This window comes from Oncorhynchus mykiss, chromosome 2 (assembly GCF_057628025.1).
Source record: "Oncorhynchus mykiss isolate SJ-2025 chromosome 2, ASM5762802v1, whole genome shotgun sequence".
Classification (NCBI taxonomy): Eukaryota; Metazoa; Chordata; class Actinopteri; order Salmoniformes; family Salmonidae; genus Oncorhynchus; species Oncorhynchus mykiss.
In genome coordinates, this window is record NC_143023.1 from 73183796 (window position 1) to 73205470 (window position 21675).

Consider the following 21675-nt stretch of genomic DNA (forward strand, 5'->3'; position numbering starts at 1 on the left):
GTGAGTTTATTTTAAATGTGAAACAATACTGGGTGAGTTTATTTTAAATGTGAAACAATACTGGGTGAGTTTATTTTAAATGAGAAACAATACTGGGTGAGTTTATTTTAAATGTGAGAAACAATACTGGGTGAGTATATTTTAAATGAGAAACAATACTGGATGAGTTTATTTTAAATGAGAAACAATACTGGGTGAGTTAATTTTAAAAATGGGTGACAATACTGGGTGAGTTTATTTTAAAATGGGAAACAATACTGGGTGAGTTTATTTTATAAAATGGACTGAGATTCATTAGACTGATGAGGCTAGTGAATGTCATTTAAAAAAAGAAAAACATTTAGCCTAGAAGAACAAGTCGCCTACACAGTTAAAAGTAAAAAATATAATATTTGTATACTATAATTTGCGAACGACCTGTCCTATAGGCTATTTGCATTACATTTTTAATAAATTACAAAAAACAGCTGTTTTCAAATTAAATGTAGGCCTCACTAATTTAATTAGCTTAGGCATAAACATTTTAATTAGGCTTAATAAATAACAAAACATGGCTGTCTACGAACACCAGGGCCGGCCGGTCATGGCTAGAAGGGACCAGTTTTGTTAAATTAACTTCAGATTTGACTTGTCGTAGCAGGTTAGGAGAACTAACATAACAGGTTAGGAGAAAAGGGTCAAAACAAAATCAAATCTTATTGGTCACATACATGTGTTTAGCAGATGTTATTGCGGGTGTAGTGAAATGGGTTAGATACATTTGTTAATTTGACAAAAGCTGGATCCCTTCTAGCCATGACCGTGCCGGCCCACCCCACTCCCTCTGCGATTCAGCACCACAGCAGTGGAAAGAGGACACTCTAGGCCCCTCAAACTCAACTCTGGACCGCAAAGCCAGTTCCACTACTTTTTATACCTGTTCCTGTCTAATCAGGGACTGATTAGGTGCAATTCATTATCAGGTAGAACAAAAAACCAACAGGCTCCGGACCTTGTAGGGCAAGAGTTGTATACCCCTGCTCCAGGGAGCCACAAAATGAAGAAATCGATGTTGGACAAACAAATTGTATATATGCTAATTGTAAATATGTAAAAAGATGTAAATAAATGAATTCGTTAAGGCTGGTTTATTGAGAGAAAGCTTATTTAACAATGCTGTAAAATGAATCCTACATTTATAAAAACACTTGTTTATAAAGCTCAAATCATATATCGCACCATTTTCTAATGGATGATGATAATAAATGTTTATTATAATTTCAACTATCGTGAGGTCGTGACTGTGTGTGATATACGTGGATTATTGAGAACTCTATTTCCTACTATAGGCAGTTGTCTGCCTAGTTATTGCAACATTGTAACTCTGCGATGTGAATAGTTGACAATGATGTTTAGTTTCCAAGTGCTACTGAATAAGCTCAACTGAAATTCACCAACTGTGCATGATACACATCATTACTCCACTAATCCCTTCCAAATCTTTATACTATACATGACACAGGCGCATATGTTGCTCTGGCCTAGGGTGGCAGCAGAACTGCTAGGACTGGGCCTCGCAAACACTTTCCTCTAATTTGATTGCGTTTGAGGTAGACCGTGGCCTGCTCAAAGTGAGCCGCTGCTGTTGGGAAGTCAAAACTCTCCAACTCCTTGGAGCAGCTTGCGACGGCGCATCAGCCTCTTTACTTTGTCCTCAAAATGGCTCAATCGTGAGGCCATCTTTAAGATGTTTTGGAGGGAAAAAAATCCCCTCTCAGAAGGCACACTGGAAACAGGGATAATCAACACAATCTTCACCAATTTTTCCCAGTCGCGTGCACTTAGCTGAAGTCCCTTATGCGTGTCTTTTGCGTGAGTAAAAATAGAAACCCAGCAGACACTAATTTCCCAGCAGTTTGAGGATTTATTAGTCTATGAAGTATATTTGCCTTTGAAGTTGAAAAACATTGACTGGTATTTCCATCAATGAATAAAAACCATTATTGGGTGGGGATAAAGATTTTTTTACCGGCTAATACAAACCCTGTACTGAGGCAAAATCAGACACCAGACAGCCTATGGAGGAACTACAACACAGAGGGATTTCAATGTTTTACCCCAGTTAAAGTTACAAAAAGTCAGCCATCCTGGAAACATCAACTCAAATATTAAAGGCCATATTCATAGTCTCCAGCAAACCTGTCCTGGTTAGGTAAGAAACATGTAGGTACTTCGGAGAAACAAAGAATGTCAAATTAAACGATTTCCCTGACTTTATGACATACTTTGGCAGCAACAACACAAAAGCTTGTTTGTTTGATAAACAATATAACTCCTTCCGAACTCATAATAAGAGGGTTATTTTCATACAATAGGGCCTATTCAAGAGCAGGTCATGTGAATGGATCATATTCTGGCCAACTTTAGTCTACTCTATTCATTTATTGTAGTAAAATCTGTAGTTAACATAATAACTAAAGAATTCCAGATGGGTTAAGGTTTGGCGACATAGTAAATCACATAGCCTCTCTTCAATAGCTGTCAAGACTAGATTAAATAACCATAACACTTATCATTCAAATCTTAACACTTCTTGTATAGGGGTAAGCCGACAATAGCATTGAAACTCATTGGAGTATAACCCTTAGCCAAAAAAATGTACAAAAATGGTACTAATCTTAAACAAAATCTGCAATTTCTTTACAAAAGTAAGTGTATTATTAACCTGGATGTGAAATAACAATTAACCTCATCAATTTGAATGCTTAATGTGAGCACTTATAGCCATAGACCAGACTATTGAGGAATAATAATAAGCTTCCTGACACACTTCCTGTCACACTTCCTGTCAGTTTGGTCCTCCTAGTCTCATCTGACAAGCTCAATAAAACAAACATTTGGGGAAAGTGGATCTATGACACACTAACACTCCCAATCTAAGCCAGGTGGAACAAAGAAAACCCTCCAAGGGGATGAGGAATTTAGAGAAAAGTATGATTTTCAGCTACAAGACCAGTATACTCGTCTTAGGTGAGTATTGCATTCAGTGTGCAGGAATACAAAATATAACCTTGGAATTTCACAACATTCAGACACTGCTAATTTTGGCTACATCCGTCAACTTCAGGCAGGCTCCTTGAGGCCCTATGTTCTTGTTACTCTGTTGCCCTATTCCCCCACCTCCACATCCCAGGTAGAACAAGCCAACGGTTAGTCATGAAGGGGAGACCAACCAGCCCATGACAGCTGGCAAATTAAAATGTAAATACAGTCTCCACTCTTCAGCTCTTAGACCACAGTGTTTCTGACAGTCCCTCAAGTGTCATAAACTCTCTCCATCTAAGGCCAGCCTTTATTTGAAAGCAGTGACAAACAAATTTGGGCCAGTGTGTAAATATGCAAGTTCATTACCAAGGTATGAGAGCAGAAAGGTAAGAAATTGCCCTGAAAGAAAATCTTAGAGGGAAAAAGCTCTCTACTTCTTTTGAGTTTGACAAAAAAAGAACCCATTAGTGCTCACAGAGGGAGAGGCGTGCTGGGGTCGGAGACTGGGGGGGGGGGGGCTGACTGAGGCAGCCGTGGAGGGGGAGTGTCGGGTGTTGTTCAAGGAATTAGCAGGGAAAGTGGAGACTGAATCAGATACCGCAGAGGAAAAACAAATATCTAGGTGAGTCAATAACACGAGATATGCTTGTTAGGTCAAATAATCTAAACGATCCTGACTTAAAGTGACTCAGGGGGCAGACACCCATGCTGACAGAGACTATATTTATTTGCCTTTGTCCTGGGATTAGAGGAGGAAGTGCTCCCCAGGCTGGTTCACAGGCCAGCCCACCATGGCCCACCCCACTCCCCTCAGCCCAGGCTCACTCTGCTCTGGGCTGAGGGGGAAGAATGTGTTTAACAGACATACTGAATGAAGTCTCTTCCACCCCTCTACACCCACAAAACTCGAATGAATTCACAATAGGGCTTTCCTCAATTGTTTTAATGAACTATAAATATGTAAAGAGCTTTAACCACACAGAGTTGTCTGTCCTAGCGATACCAGTGTTGAATTGAGGAGGACTCCAGGCCTAGTGACCCCTGACCTCCAACAGGGAGAGTATGGAGCTAATGGGAGGAGTTCCCCTGTTAGTGACAGCTTGAACACCATCACACTGGACTCCTCCTCTCTCATTACACTGTACTGCTGTGCCAGTCACTCCTGCCACCTCGCTCTCCCTCTCTCTGGGGAAATTCAGTAATAGCCTCTCCACCCCTCCCCCTGTCAATGACCAGACACCATCATCTCTCTATCCTCCCACCCACCAACATGCACAGTGTGCTTTATCAGACCTTGAACTGCAACTTGGCAGAAGAATGATGGCTTGTCACTATATGTTTTCCTCTTCATAAACACAGTGACAGGTCCTCTTCATAAACCCAGTGCAACTCCATAAAATACCATCAAACAAAGACTCATCTACAGTGGATTTCTTTCATTCATTACATTGACTTAAGTCAACTGTTGTTATCAATGTCTGTCATTCAGTATATAGCTTTCTAAAAAAGCAGCAAATACCAATGAAATACCTGATACTCCACTGTAATTTGAGATCCTTTGGATTACATTTTCTAGGAAAACCTTATGTTATTGTATAAACCCACAATATACTTCTGAGGCATGCAAATGTTTGCCTGTCTAGTAATGGGTTGCTCCTCTATTAGTAACATGTGGCCAATGAAAAGACATAGCTAATCTGGCCTGCATTACAAATAACCTGGGGCAAGGAGTTGGGGAGTAAGTGATACTCTACACTGGAAGACAGACAGAGAGCTGCAGCCAAACAGAACGCTTCAGTTCAGAGAACTGTCCCACTCACTGCACACACAACCCACACTGACTAAGCACTGACATAGCAACACCCAAGCAGCACTATATGACATGGAGGAGAGGTGTTAGTGATTTACCTGCTTCTCCAGGATGCGGGAGATCTCTCCCAGGGTTCTGTCCAGGCCTGACACCCTAGTGTTGGCCCACTGCCCGCTGTCCTGGCCCTGGAGCTGCTTCACCAAGTCCTTCACCAGACGCTGGAGCCTAGAGAGAGGGGGAGAGGCTTAGTCCAGTCATCCATCCATCTATAATTTCAGTATCATCAATATTCACTACAGTTAAGTAGATGAAGTAGAAGGCATAAATGTTAAGTAGGGAACTAACTTGGCCTTGTATGGGGAGTCGGGGACTTGTGTCTTTGCCTCCATTGATGTCTCGTACTCCTTTGCCCTACAGAGGGAACATAAAAAACAGTATTTGAATAAGAGGAAAAGAGTACTCCAGTGGTCAGAGAAAAGGCAGGGGAGGATGAGAAGTCTGAAGGAACAGAAAAAGATCAAGTTAAGTGTTTATTTTGCCTGTCAACTGTTCCCCCCCAGTAACTCTAAATAAATCATGCATCAATTCTACAGGGGCATAGTTCCTCACTGCTTTTAAAAATTCATAAGGACATTCCACCCTCATCACTTTACAATGGCATATCACATGTTCTGTTAAACTATATTGTTAAATAAATAGTAAATGGTATGCGCCAACTCGGGTAGCAAAGACATCAGTGTTTTGAATCTATGACCTCCACAGATTCACAGGGTCATTAGAACTGTTCTCTGTGGCATTAGACCAGCAGACATGGCAAAGAACAGGCTCTACTAGTAGCACACAGAGCATCTGTCTGTCAGTCAGACAGTCAGCATCTCAGAGCAGATAAGAGCTATTATAGATCCCAGGCTGACAGAAAGAAGGTCTTACGGTCAGACACAAAGCAGCTGATAAACTAACAGGCCCCGGAAGAGGACAGGTGGAGCCTCCCTAGAGGACCAGACCTGTCCTGGCAGAACAAGGCTCAAGTCATTAGAAACACTGTTAATGTCAATCCAGCTCAGAATTAAAACTTGAAATAAAAGGTTGTGTAGCTCCAGTAAAGACAAAATATTTAGGTAAACTGACTATGGGGTTTTATCAATGTTTACAATTTCTAAGGTTAAATCAGCAAACATTTATCAATCAGAGAAATATCTATGAGCAAATCAGAAATGTCTGCTCTCAAGGGCAACCTTCCCATATAAAAAGGCATGTTTAAACTTGATACCATCATTGAAATGATCAATTCACGTGCTTAACTTTTTAGTCTTTGCACTACGTTATCAATGTCTTCCTCAGCAGTTGTAACAGTTCCAAAAATATTAATATGGCTTTATTTCCGTACTTTTATGTACTGTAAATCAATGCACATTGGCAGTACATGAACTAAAGGGGCAAACTTTTGGCCTGGAGTAAATAAAAATGTTTTAACATCTATTTATTTATTTTATTTCACCTTTATTTAACCAGGTAGGCTAGTTGAGAACAAGTTCTCATTTACAACTGCGACCTGACCAAGATAAAGCAGTGCGACAAAAACAACAACCCAGAGTAAACAAATGTAGTCAATAACACAAAATAAATAAAAATAATACAAATCTAGGTACAGTGTGTGCAAATGTAAAAGTGTAGGGAGGTAGGCAATAAATAGGCCCTAGAGGCGAAAATAATTACAATTTAGCATTAATACTGGAGTGACAGATGTGCAGAAGATGATGTGCAAGTAGAGATACTGGGGTGCAAAAGAGCAAGAGGGTAAGTAATAATACGGGGATGAGGTAGTCGGGTGTGCTATTTACAGAGTGTGTGTACAGGTACAGTGATCGGTAAGCTGCTCAGACAGCTGATGCTTAAAGTTAGAGAGGGAGATATGTCTCCAGCTTCAAAGATTTTTGCAATTTGTTCCAGTCATTGGCAGCAGAGAACTGCAAGGAAAGGCAGCCAAAGGAAGTGTTGGCTTAGGGGATGACCAGTGCAATATATCTGCTGGAGCATGTGCGTGTTGCTATGGTGACCAGTGGAGCATGTGGGTGTTGCTATGGTGACCAGTGAGCTGAGATAAGGTGGCGCTTTACCTAGCAAAGACTTATAGATGACCTGGAGCCAGTGGGTTTGGCGACGGATATGTAGCGAGGGCCAGTCAAAGAGCATACAGGTCGCTGTGGTGGGTAGTATATAGGGCTTTGGTAATAAAGCACAGGGCACGGTGATAGACTACATCCAGTTTTCTGAGTAGAGTGTTGGGGGTTATTTTGTAAATGACATCGCCGAAGCCAAGGATCGGTAGGATATTCAGTTTTATGAGGGTAAGTTTGGCGGCATTAGTGAAGGAGGCTTTGCTGCGAAATAGGAAGCCGATTGGTGTCGTCTGCGTAGAGGTGGATCAGAGAATCACCAGCAGCATAAGCGAAAAGAGTGGGCCCGAGAATTAAACCCTGTGGCACCCCCATAGAGACTGTGGACAACAGACCCTCCGATTTGACACACTGAACTCTATCAAGAAGTAGTTGGTGAACCAGGCGAGGCAGTCATTTGAGAAACCAAGGGTATTGAGTCTGCCAATAAGAATGCGGTGATTGACAGAGAAGAAAGCCTTGGCAAGGTCGATGAAGACGGCTGCACAGTACTGTCTTTTATCGATGGCGGTTATGATATCGTATGGGACCTTGCGCGTGGCTGAGGTGCACCCATGACCAGCTCGGAAACCAGATTGCATAGTGGAGAAGGTACGGTGGGATTCAGGGGCAGCAGGGTAGCCTAGTGGTTAGAGCGTTGGACTAGTAACCGGAAGGTTGCAAGTTCAAACCCCTGAGCTAACAAGGTACAAATCTGTCATTCTGCCCCTGAACAGGCAGAAACCCACTGTTCCTAGGCCGTCATTGAAAATAAGAACTTGTTCTTAACTGACTTGCCTAGTTAAATAAAGGTAAAATAAATTTTTAAAAATCAAAATGGTTGGTGATCTGTTTATTAACTTGGCTTTAGTAATAGGGGTTGCAACAATTTCGGCGGATAATTTTAGAAAGAGAGGGTCCAGATTGTTTAGGCCAGTTGATTTGTAGGGATCCAGATTTTGCAGTTCTTTCAGAACATCAGCTGTCTGGATTTGGGTGAAGGAGAAGCAGGGGCGGGAGGGGGGGCAAGTTGCTGCAGGGGGTGCCGAGATGTTGGCCAGGGTAGGGGTAGCCAGGTGGAAAGCATGGCCAGCTGCAGAAAAATGCTTATTGAAATGATCGATTATCGTAGATTTATTGGTGGTGACAGTGTTGACTATCCTCAGTGCAGTGGGCAGCTGGGAGGAAGCGCTCTTATTCTCTGTGGACTTTAGTTTCCCAAAACGTTTTGGAATTAGTGCTACAGGAAGCAAATTTCTGTTTGAAAAAGCTAGCTTTAGCTTTCCTAACTGACTGAGTATATTGGTTCTTGATTTCCCTGAAAAGTTGCATATCACGGGGGCTATTCGATGCTAATGCAGAACGCCACAGGATGTTTTTGTGCTGGTCAAATGCAGTCAAGTCTGGGGTGAACCAAGGGCTATATCGGTTCTTAGTTCTACATTTTTTGAACGGGGCATGCTTATTTAAGATGGAGAGGAAAGCACTTTTGAAGAGCAACCAGGCATCCTCTATTGACTGGATGAGGTCAATATTCTTCCAGGATACCTGGGCCAGGTCGATTAGAAAGGCCTGCTCGCTGAAGTGTTTTAGGGAGCGTTTGACAGTGATGAGTGGAGGTAGTTTGACCGCGGATCCAGTACACACGCAGGCAATGAGGCAGTGATCACTGAGATCCTGGTTGAAGACAGCAGAGGTGTATTTAGAAGGCAGGTTGGTCAGGATGATATCTATGAGGGTGCCCATGTTTCCGGATTTGTGGTTGTACCTGGTAGGTTCCTTGATGATTTGCGTGAGATTGAGGGCATCTAGCTTAGATTGTAGGATGGCTGGGATGTTAAGCATGTCACAGTTTAGGTCACCTAACAGTACCAACTCTGAAGATAGATGGGGGGGGGTGATCAACTCACATATGGTGTCCAAGGCACATCTAGGGGCCGAGGGGGGGGGGGGGGGGGGGTCTATAACAAGGGGCAACGGTGAGAGACTTGTTTCTGGAAAGGTGGATTTTTAAATGTAGAAGCTCGAATTGTTTGGGCACAGACCTGGATAGTATGACAGAACTCTAAAGGCTATCTCTGCAGTAGACCCCGCCCCCTTTGGGAGTTCTATATTGTTGTAAAATGTTATAGTTAGGGATGGAAATTTCAGGTGGCCTTCCTAAGCCAGGCCTCAGACACGGCTAGGACATCCAACATCCATACAGTGCTCTGTGAAAAAACCTGCGTTTGTAAATGTAATATCATACAGTATTGTAGAGGGATTTGGATGGGTTAATGGAAGGTAATATGATCAGAAACACAGGGCTCCAGAGCAGATTGTCACTGTAGGTCAGTGTGGCCCGCCAGCAATATTATTGCCCCCCCCAAATTAATGATGAATATTATAATTTTTTATTATAATTTAAAAAAAACTCAGACCTGCGATGCAGGAAGTTACCCCACCTAAATAATGCAAAAGTTACATGTTAACTTCATTCATGAGGATAGCGAATGTAGGCGACAGTAAACAGATGGAGAAAAACTACCAGTCGAGTAATTCATTTCAACAATAATCGTCATTTCAATTTGACTTTACAAACAAGAAGAGGGCTTTATTGGAGTTTATTTCTTCTAAACCGATGCGTATTTAAAATGACAGCAACTGGCTGAGGCTTAACAGCATCTTTCACAATAGAGAAATGTGGCCTAATAGAAGTGGGATGTTTTAATTAGGCCTACTTACAATGACAGCTAGCCCAAAATGTAGCATCCTACATAAAACAATAATTTAAAGAAAAAAAGGCGATGTCTGTTAATGTCTGTTAATATCAGGAGTCTCGGTGTCACGTCTACTCCCGCTCCTCCCCTCCGGGGTTCGACATCGCCGGTATACTAACCACCGGTCCTGGGATCCATCATTACGCACACCTGGACTCCCATTAACTCCCCTATATCTGGCACTCTCTTAGGTTCCTTCCCCAGTCAGTATTGATCCTGTGTTAACGCATATATGCTACTGTTACGTTGATCGTTTTATTAAATGTTTCACCTGCACCTGCTTATCAACTCACAGCGTTTTCGTTACAGAATACTGACTCAAACAATGGAAGCAGCAGGAGAACAAAATATCTCCCAGACAGTCGACGAGCAGGGATACCTTCTACGTCAACATCAGGACCAGCTGGCACAACTGGGGACAGCTATGGGAGAGGTTCTTGTGTGCAATGTCTCAAACGTACCCGGGATGCGTTGCCATCAACTAGCGGAGGATACTCGACAACCAGTCGACCCAGTGAGCCAGCACAACAGCCCATTCAGCAACCTACTCAGGTCAGCGATGCCTATTTGTCCCTCCCAGATAAATATGACGACACCCCATCTAAATGCCATGGCTTCCTACTTCAGTGCTCACTCTACTTTACACACCAGAGGGGAGCCCCCACCACCGAGAGCTCCAAGGTTGCCACTGTTATTTCTCTGCTGACTGGGCAGGCTTTGGAATGGGCCACAGACATCTGGGAGAGAGGAGAGGAGCTAGATTCATATGCGGGGCTCATGGCTCTGTCCAAATGCAGCTTCGATCATCCCCTGGAGGGCAGAGAGTGGGGTGAGCGCTTACTCCAATTACGCAAGAGGGACCAGACAGCTGCCGAGTACACGCTCACCTTCTGGACAGTAGCAGCATCCAGCGGATGGAACGAGCAGGCGCTTCGTACGCTATTCCAAAGAGGTCTGCGCAAGGAGGTCTAGACGGAACTAGCCTGTCGAGACGACAACCTCACTTTGGACGCACTCATTGGGATGGCCATCCGTCTGGATAACCTACTACTGGAGCGTCGGTACTCTCATCGCTTCTCCCCCTCCCTCAGGGAACACTCTGGATCAGAGCCTGAACCCATGGAGGTAGGGGTCTTACACCTCCCCACGCCGGGATCCACAAGAGCAGAGGGACGGTCACGTGATCTTCCACCTCATAGGGCAGGAGTGAGTATTCCATCTTCATCACTTTCTGCTAAACTATTTTTGGTGTCCATCACACTAGTTGATTGTCCCTTATGTACTGTGTCTACAGCGTTAGTGGATTCCGATGCCGCGGGGAACTTTATTGACCAGACCCTTGCCTCCTCTCTTAACATAATCTCCTACCCGCTCTACTCTCCTTTTCTGGTTCAAGCCCTTGATAATTGGCCATTAGGATCCGGAACCATCACACACACACACATCACCCAACCACTCACCCTCACCGTTGAGTCCATTCATCAGGAGAACATCCCCTTCTTCATCACCAGTGCACCGGGTCACAAGATCATCCTCGGCCTCCCTTGGCTTCAACGCCATAACCCCACCATGGTCATGGTCGAGGATGGGAATCACAGAGTGATCACCCGAATGCCGGAGGACCTGCTTCCCCATTCCCTGTGGTTCCAAGTCAGTTGAGAGTCCTGTGGTTGCCGTTCAGCCCAACATCCCGGAGGTATACCAGGACCTGCAGGAGGTATTTTCCAAGACCCGCCATCGAACTGCTGGCAGGGTCTGCGCCTCCGCACAGACGCATCTACCCTCTGTCGGTGGCTGAGACCCAGGCCATGGAGGATTACATCAGAGGCGATTCAACAAGGTTTTATCTGCATGTCCACTTCTTCATGGCCAAAAAGGATGGAGGGTTACATCCATGTAATGAATAGCGAGGACTCAACGAAATCACCAGGAAGTACCGTTACCCTATCCCTTTGGTGCCGGAAGCCATCGAACAGCTCTACGGGGCCTGGTTCTTTACCAAACTGAGTGCTTACAATCTCATCTGCATCCGGGAGTGGGATGAGTGGAAGACTGCGTTTAGCACAATGTCTGGTCACTATGAGTACTTGGTGATGGCATTTGGTTTAGCCAACGCTCCGTCAGCGTTCCAGGCATTTGTTAACGAGGTGTTCAGGGACATGCTCGGATGCCAGGTCATCGTGTAAATCGATTACATCTTGGTCCACTCGGCTACCCTGGAGGATCACATCACTCACGTTCAAGGCAGTCCCGAAACATCTCCTGGCTAACCACCTGTTCATCAAGGCTGAGAAGTACCAACTTCATTAGAGGGCTGTCTCCTTCTTAGGCTACCAAATCAGCCAGCAAGTAGTGTGGATGGACAACAGGAAGGTAGATGTGGTCAGGTCATGGCCAGTCCCAACCACCATAAAGGGGTTAGCAAACTTCTACCGCCGTTTCATCAGAAACGTCAGCTCTGTCGCTGCCCCTTTCACCTCAAGGGTGGGCCCTGTAGGTTGGTGGTTCTACTTTGAGAGTGACATTTTCTCTTGCTAGAAAGCTAATTGTTCTGAACTAATGTTGCCATTAAAAAAAGTATAGCCTACAGTAGGCTACGTAGACCTGTTTCTCCCCACTAATCACAGCACAGAAAAAGACAAAAATAAGAACTTAATAGAAACATTGGGGATTTTATTAGTGTAATCAGATCGAAATAATTATGTTACTGTCATTTAAATTATGTATTCATCAGATGTGTTCAAACATTTTGTTCAATTTGTTGTGTAGGCCTATTAGTTGTGCTAATATTTTATATGCAAATTATGTTCTGGCCCTCCGACTATTAGCTCCGAAAAATGTGGCCCCCATGTGAAACCTAGTTGTGTACGTACATTCCCACAAAGATTACTGGATTAACCAAGGATGTATGCATTTTCCCAATGCTGAGAGAAACTTAACATGAAACGCTATTAGTACTGTCTTTTCCGAATGTATGAAAACAGAAAGATTGTTTACTGTGAGAACAGACCATAAACTGCATTACCAAAGAGGCATTACCCCGAGATATTCAGAGCCTGGTGTGAAGGCAAGGTCAGGGTCCTTAAATGCTATAGGCATGCTGAGTAAACCGATCAGCTAAACGGCTAGTGGGGTGACGGAGGTCCATCATTCTATCACATTATTTAACATGTCCTCCAAGACGACTGAATAAAAAAATGCTGCTGCTTTCCTGTCACCAGAACTTGAACTATACCTGGCCCGTTTGTCATTCCTAATATTACAATTTTCATCTCTGACAGGTTTACACCCACCCAGGTTAAACGGGGAGCAATTGCTGAGCCATTCATCATGCTCGGCAGCAGGCTCGGCTAAATGGGCTGCGGCTATAAATATTAGTAATCAGCTATAAGAGAAAAAGCACAAATCTACAATGCAGAACTAATAATCAATTCATCACAGTCTGCTCTTTATTAATCTGGACTGGGCTGGCCCTGACCGACAAAGAGAGCCAACACTGTAAAAATGTCTACCTTTGGAGGCAAAAAGTAACCAATTTAGTTTTATATTGTTACATGTATACTGTTTGATGCTGTGATACTGTATATACTGTGCATTATGGCAAAACAGCTAAACAGTCGGGTTGGACCCAAATGGACCGGTTGTTTTAACTACAAGTCGGCTTGATGAGCCTGAAACCTCTAGTGGTTTCCCTGGGGCCTCATCTCACAGGAACATTGTGTGTATTTGGACCCCTTCAGCTCCTCTACTGGGTGAAAGGAGTATTGCTGTGATGACCTATCCAGGTTCCACACAGGGGTGTCTTTGTGTGTCCACCTCCTTCTGAGCTCCACTAACACACTACTGACTCTGTTCCCAGCCAAGGGAAACACACACAGCGGGCTACAGCCAAACGGCTTGCACTACAGGAGCAGGTACACACTTCCAAATCCATGTTTCAAAGTTCAGAACGCATCCCAACGCATATTTTCATCAGAAAAGAAGCCCAATATTACAGGAAAAAAGACAGCCAAACCGCCAAAATGTGGGTTAAACTGTGTTCAGCAGTTTATGATGGAGGGGATAAAAGCCCGCCTCAGAGTCCAATGAAAACATCTCTTGCATTTTACCGACACCCTGCCATGCTCCAATAAAACGGCTCATTTCCACTCAGCGATGGAACTGCTCACCTTTATGCTAGTTGGGGCTTTGTGTTATTTACTACCTCTAAAAGCCTTGTGCCTCTGAGTGCTAGTCTCAGCAGGGTTAGAGCTGGGGCTGAGAGAGAGAGGGCTGGGGATGGGGCTAGGGATGGTGAACAGAGGCAGATCATGTCACTTTCTCAGCAGCAAGCTCCTCCATAAGGGAACAGAAACACTCATGACAAACTTCACTGAAAGCGAGTTATATAGAATAAAGTACTAAATATTTAATATGTTGGATACTTCTGCCCCCTCTACCAGTCCCCTTTAAATAAAACATAAGTCGGACATATACTGAGAAGCTGAGTTAAGTTAAAATGTTAGTGAGCGCTGCTAAAAATAGAATGTATAACAAAGTGGATCCATCACAAGGTGAGTGAGTGTCCTGGTAATAAAAGTGACTACAAAACAGGACCGTTTGCTCGTAAGAGTTAACGACGCGCATAAGACATATGTCATTTCAGGTGCTGCACCCCCCAGGCCGTCATAGTCCAACCTGCCCCGTGACAAACAGCTCATCCCACAACTTTCTCTCTACTGCCGTGTCCCTATCCTGTCCCCCAACCCCTTCCTTCCTCCCTTCTTGTGACAGGCTACTAAACTGATTGATCCCATGTCTGGGATCTGACAGAGGCGCGTTGCCTCCTATTTGTTGATTACTATTGATTTTCTTTGATACTTCATTTAAAAATCAATAGCCCGGAGAAAGAAAAATAGGCATGGTTTACACATACTTTAACATACTATTGTCCACTGGAGGCGGCTTCAGTTTTGGCAGAACCCTGGCAGCAATTAGGGGGAGAGCTCTTAACAGGTGAAAGCCAGGGCCTCAGATCGATACCCATTTTTCTTCCCCAATCACAGAAAGTGGCCATAAATTAAGCTCATCAGTGTTATTCTGTGGACAGCTGTGATGCACATAACGTCTGCTTCCATCGCCTTGTCACTCAAAGCACCCTGCCGAAGGCAGCGCTGTCCTCTGTGCCTGAGAGGGTGTCACGAGAGAGAGAGAGAGAGAGAGAGAGAGAGAGAGAGAGAGAGAGAGAGAGAGAGAGAGAGAGAGAGAGAGAGAGAGAGAGAGAGAGAGAGAGAGAGAGAGAGATGGATGCATCACCTGGAGTTCATGCGTCCGCGGAGCTTCTTTGCCTTCTTGCGTGCCTTCTGCCTCTCCTCTCCGTCCTTCACACTCTCAGAGGAGACAGTGCTGTCCGTCACAATGTCAACTATGTACTTCTTTAAGGAAAGATGCTCCTGAAACACATGCAAACACTTCATTACAACTAAGCTCATTATTAAAAATGTGTCCAACAGTGTAAGCAAATGTGATGCTGATATGAAATTGTAATGGACACAAGGAGTGAGGAAAGAAGGTTAAATAAAAAGGCAGGCAATTATCTAGGGTGCCATTTTTCCTTGGTAGACATAACCTCTGGCACTGAGAAGCCTGTGAGTCCACCTGCTGCCTGGCACCCATGGTAATGCTGAATTAGGTAGAGGTTTTGCTTCCAGTCTACAATACGCCACACCAGGTCTGTCAGATCAGATGCTGCTGATATCTCCACCAGGAGACAGAGGGATGTAACCCAATTTAAAAATCATGATGGATGTGCAAAAAAATCAATTACCCAATTATGCTGTCATCCAGAATCCTAGAGGATGGAATGGTCTAACTAGATGACAGTATCCATTCAGCAGTCTAGCCTGCATGAGGCATTCCATTTCTTTTTGTTAAGTGTTGGCAGTGCACCTGCTGCTTGAAAAGGGGTTTCAGAAGAAACCCTTGAAAGAACGGTGTCATCATAAGCACACTAGAGATAGAGAAGACCGACAGTTAACTATGTGCTAAAGTGCTCAATAATCCATGTGCAATAGCGATCACAAACAGGATCGGGAATCAATTCTTACAGCTTTATTGTTTTGACTTTTTTATTTGTTATCAACCTGATCAATCAGAGGGACCCTTAAAAAAGAGATTGCAGTCAGAGTGCAGTATAACTGTAGTACAACTTCAGTATGCTGCAAATACTGTGTCTAAAATATATTTACTGCAGTAATTTTGCAATATACAGTGGGGAGAACAAGTATTTGATACACTGCCGATTTTGCAGGTTTTCCTACTTACAAAGCATGTAGAGGACTGTAATTTTTATCATAGGTACACTTCAACTGTGGTTGGATGGGGAGTGTCGCTGCACAGCTATTTCCAGGTCTCTCCAGAGATGTTCAATTGGGTTCAAGTCCGGGCTCTGGCTGGGCCACTCAAGGACATTCAGAGACTTGTCCCGATGCCACTCCTGATTTGTCTTGGCTGTGTGCTCAGGGTCGTTGTCTTGTTGGAAGGTGAACCTTTGCCCCAGTCTGAGAACCTGCTCCAGAATGCTCAGGACTTCATCAAGTGTCTCTCTGCTCTGTTTCCATTCATCTTTCCCTCGATCCTGACTGGTCTCCCAGTCCATGCCGCTGAACAACATCCCCACAGCATGATGCTGTCACCACCATGCTTCAGCGCAGGGATGGTATTGGCCAGGTGATGAGCGGTTCCCGGTTTCCTCCAGACGTGATGCTTTGTATTCAGGCCAAAGAGTTCAATCTTGGTTTCTTCAGACCAGATAATCTTGGTTCTGGGAGTCCTTTAGGTGCTTCCGTCTTGCCACTCTACCATAAAGGCCTAATTAGTGGAGTGCTTCAGAGAACGTTGTCCATCTGGAAGGTCCTCCCATCTCCACAGAGGAAATCTGGAGGTCTGTCAGAGTTCTTGGTCACCTCCCCATCCAACCTGACGGAGCTTGAGAAGATCTGCAGAGGAGAATGGGAGAAAGTCCCCAAATACAGGTATGCTGTAATCGCTGCCAAAGGTGCTTCAACAAAGTACTGAGTAAAGGGTCTGAATAGTTATGTAAATGTGAGGTTTTTGTAAAAAAAAATATACAGTGCCTTGAACTTTGCGACCTTTTGCCACATTTCAGGCTTCAAACATAAAGATATAAAACTGTATTTTTTGTGAAGAATCAACAACAAGTGGGACACAATCATGAAGTGGAATGACATTTATTGGATATTTCAAACTTTTTTAACAAATCAAAAACTGAAAAATTGGGCGTGCAAAATTATTCAGCCCCCTTAAGTTAATACTTTGTAGCGCCACCTTTTGCTACGATTACAGCTGTAAGTCGCTTGGGGTATGTCTCTATCAGTTTTGCACATCGAGAGACTGAAATGTTTTCCCATTCCTCCTTGCAAAACAGCTCGAGCTCAGTGAGGTTGGATGGAGAGCATTTGTGAACAGCAGTTTTCAGTTCTTTCCACAGATTCTTGATTGGATTCAGGTCTGGACTTTGACTTGGCCATTCTAACACCTGGATATGTTTATTTTTGAACCATTCCATTGTAGATTTTGCTTTATGTTTTGGATCATTGTCTTGTTGGAAGACAAATCTCCGTCCCAGTCTCAGGTCTTTTGCAGACTCCATCAGGTTTTCTTCCAGAATGGTCCTGTATTTGGCTCCATCCATCTTCCCATCAATTTTAACCATATTCCCTGTCCCTGCTGAAGAAAAGCAGGCCCAAACCATGATGCTGCCACCACCATGTTTGACAGTGGGGATGGTGTGTTCAGGGTGATGAGCTGTGTTGCTTTTACGCCAAACATAACGTTTTGCATTGTTGCCAAAAAGTTCAACATTGGATCATTCAGAGATCCTCACTGACCTTCTGGAGAGAGTTTGCTGCACTGAAAGTAAAGGGGCTGAATAATTTTGCACGCCCAATTTTTCAGTTTTTGATTTGTTTAAAAAGTTTGAAATATCCAATAAATGTCGTCCCACTTCATGATTGTGTCCCACTTGTTGTTGATTCTTCATCAAAAAATACAGTTTTATATCTTTATGTTTGAAGCCTGAAATGTGGCAAAAGGTCGCAAAGTTCAAGGGGGCCGAATACTTTCGCAAGGCACTGTACCTACACGTACGCTACGGTCACAAGACGCAGGCCTCCTAATTGTCCCTAGAATTTGGAGGCAGGGCTTTCTCCTATAGAGCTGCATTTTTATGGAATGGTCTGCCTACCCATGTAAGAGACGCAAACTCGATCTCAACCTTTAAGTCTTTACTGAAGACTCATCTCTTCAGTGGGTCATATGATTGAGTGTAGTCTGGCCCAGGAGTGGGAAGGTGAACGGAAAGGCTCTGGAGCTTCGAACCACCCTTGCTGTCTCTGCCTGGCCGGTTCCCCTCTTTCCACTGGGATTCTCTGCCTCTAACCCTATTACAGGGGCTGAGTCACTGGCTTACTGGGGCTCTCTCATGCCGTCCCTGGAGGGGGTGCGTCACCTGAGTGGGTTGATTCACTTATGTGGTCATCCTGTCTGGGTTGGCGCCCCCCCCCCCCTTGGGTTGTGCCGTGGCGGAGGTCTTTGTGGGCTATACTCAGCCTTGTCTCAGGATGGTAAGTTGGTGGTTGAAGATATCCCTCTAGTTGTGTGGGGGCTGTGCTTTGGCAAAGTGGGTGGGGTTATATCCTTCCTGTTTGGCCCTGTCCGGGGGTGTCCTCGGATGGGACCACAGTGTCTCCTGACCCCTCCCGTCTCAGCCTCCGGTATTTATGCTGCAGTAGTTTATATGTGTCGGGGGTTAGGGTCAGTTTGTTATATCTGGAGTACTTCTCCTGTCCTATTCGGTGTCCTGTGTGAATTTATGTGGGCTCTCTCTAATTCTCTCTTTCTCTCTCTCTCTCGGAGGACCTGAGCCCTAGGACCATGCCTCAGAACTACCTGGCATGATGACTCCGTGCTGTCCCCAGTCCACCTGGCTGTGCTGTTGCTCCAGTTTCAACTGTTCTGCCTTATTATTATTGGACCATGCTGGTCATTTATGAACATTTGAACATCTTGGCCATGTTCTGTTATAATCTCCACCCGGCACAGCCAGAAGAGGACTGGCCACCCCACATAGCCTGGTTCTTCTCTAGGTTTCTTCCTAGGTTTTGGCCTTTCTAGGGAGTTTTTCCTAGCCACCGTGCTTCTACACCTGCATTGCTTGCTGTTTGGGGTTTTAGGCTGGGTTTCTGTACAGCACTTTGAGATATCAGCTGATGTACGAAGGGCTATATAAATACATTTGATTTGACATGGTTGATGATTTTACTAGATATTATCTAGCGTGTCCTGCGTTGCATATAATCTGACTGAGCATACAAGCATACAAGTATCTAAGTATCTGACTGAGCGGTGGTAGGCAGAAGCAGGCGCGTAAACATTCATTCAAACAGCACTCTCGTGCGTTTTGCCAGCAGCTCTTTGTTGTGTGTCAAGCATTGCGCTGTTTATGACTTCAAGCCTATCAACTCCCGAGATGAGGCTGGTGTAACCGAAGTGAAATGAGTGGCTAGTTAGCGCGCGCTAATAGTGTTTCAAACTTCACTCGCTCTGAGCCTTGGTGGTTGTTTCCCTTGCTCTGCATGGGTAACCCTGCTTCGATGTGGTGGCTGTTGTCGTTGTGTTGCTGGTTCGAGGGAGGGAGGAGCGAGGAGAGGGACGGAACATCCAATAGTCAACGGTTAATTAAATACAAATGGTATAGAGGGAAATAGTCCTATAATTCCTATAATAACTACAACCTAAAACTTCTTACCTGGGAATATTGAAGACTCATGTTAAATACTTTGAGATAGGGGGCGCTCTTAATTTTTGGATAAAAAACATTTCCGTTTTAAACAAGATATTTTGTCACGAAAAGATGCTCGACTATGCATGTAATTGACAGCTTTGGAAAGAAAAAACTCTGACGTTTCCAAAACTGCAAATATATTATCTGTGAGTGCCCCAGAACTAATGCTACAGGCGAAACCAAGATGAAGTTTCATACAGGAAATGCCCCAGATTCTGAAGGCACTGTGTTCCAATGTCTCCTTATATGCGCCAGGAATGAGCCTGCCTTTTCTGTCGTTTCTCCAAGGTGTCTGCAGCATTGTGACGTATTTGTAGGCATATCATTGGAAGATTGACCATAAGAGACTACATTTACCAGGTGTCCGCCCGGTGTCCTGTGTCAAAATTATTGCGTAATCTCTAGGTCCATGCGCGTTCCATTTCTTCAGAAGAGAAAGTCAACTGCCATGAAGGATTTATAATCGATAGATATGTGAAAAACACCTTGAGGAATAATTCTAAACATCGTTTGCCATGTTTCTGTCGATTTTATGGAGTTAATTTGGAAAAAAGTTTGCGTTTTAATGACTTAATTTTTTCTTTTTTTCTTACCCAAACGTGATGAAGAAAACGGAGCGATTTGTCAACACAAATAATATTTTTGTAAAAACTGAACATTTGCTATCTAACTGAGAGTCTCCTCATTGAAAACATCTGAAGTTCTTCAAAGGTAAATTATTTTATTTGAATGCTTTTCTGTTTTTTGTGAAAATGTTGCATGCTGAATGCCAGGGATAATCCTATGCTAGGCTATCAATACTGTTACACAAATGCTTGTTTAGCTATGGTTCAAAAGCATATTTTGAAAATCTGAGATGACAGTGTTGTTAACAAAAGGCTAAGCTTGAGAGCAAATAGATTTATTTCATTTCATTTGCGATTTTCATGAATAGTTAACGTTGCGTTATGCTAATGAGCTTGCGGATAGATTTACACAATCCTGGATACAGGTTTTTTTCGTAGCTAAACGTGACGCAGAAAACGGAGCAATTTGTCAACACAAATAATCTTTTTGTAAAAACTGAACATTTGCTATCTAACTGAGTCTCCTCATTGAAAACATCTGAAGTTCTTCAAAGGTAAATGATTTTATTTGAATGCTTTTCTGTTTTTTGTGAAAATGTTGCCTGCTGAATGCTAACGCTAAATGCTAACGCTAAATGCTACGCTAGCTATCAATACTGTTACACAAATACTTGTTTTGCTATGGTTGAGAAGCATATTTTGAAAATCTGAGATGACAGTGTTGTTAACAAAAGGCTAAGCTTGAGAGCTAGCATATTGATTTCATTTCATTTGCGATTTTCATGAATAGTTAACGTTGCGTTATGGTAATGAGCTTGAGGCTGTAGTCACGATCCCGGATCCGGGATGGCTAGACGCAAGAAGTTAAAAGGAACCACCAGCTTTCATATGTTCATGTTCTGAGCAAGGAACTGAAACGTTAGCTTTCTTACAATTATTTAAACCAAATTGAACATGTTTCATTATTTACTTATTTAAAATTTCATTATTTAAAATCCTTTCTGTCTGTCTGATTTGTGTGTGTATATATATATATATATATATATATATATATATAAAAATAAATAAATAAATTGGCTTTTTTGGTCCTCCAATAATCGGTATCTTTAGAACGTGCATAGAATGTTCTGTATTGTTTCCCTGGCAACAATACATTTTCCTGATTAATGTGCAGCTACTAAATGTATTGGTAAGGGAAACTTTAAAGTACTTTTTTAGGAGAGAGTGTTCTGCACGCAGGCAGCTGGCAAGGTGCAGTTGTTCGAGATTATTTGTTCTGGTTGTCTAGTGATTATTATTATTAATTTTTTTACCCAATTTCGTGGTATCCAATTGGTAGTTACAGTCTTGTCCCATCGCTGCAACTACTGTACGGACTTGGGAGAGGCAGCCAACCCAACCAAGCCGCACTGCTTCTTGACACAATGCCAGCTTAACTCGGAAGTCAGCCGCTCCACTGTGTCAGAGGAAACACCGTACACCTGGTGACCGTGTCAGCGTGCACTGCGTCCGCCCA

The 21675-nt window shown here is 43.6% G+C and overlaps 1 protein-coding gene across 7 annotated transcripts in view; it reads right to left on the reverse strand.

The window, feature by feature from the left end:
• The window catches only part of scaper (S-phase cyclin A-associated protein in the ER), a 116052-nt gene that overhangs the window by 37842 nt on the left and 56535 nt on the right, over positions 1 to 21675 (reverse strand). For all 7 annotated transcript variants that reach the window (XM_090206745.1, XM_021571194.3, XM_021571178.3 and 4 more), the window contains 3 exons: positions 15045 to 15181; positions 5180 to 5245; positions 4933 to 5059 (listed from right to left, as the gene is read on the reverse strand). In XM_090206745.1, the coding sequence (XP_090062871.1) occupies positions 4933 to 5059; positions 5180 to 5245; positions 15045 to 15181 (330 nt within the window). The remainder of the gene's footprint in view (positions 1 to 4932; positions 5060 to 5179; positions 5246 to 15044; positions 15182 to 21675) is intronic.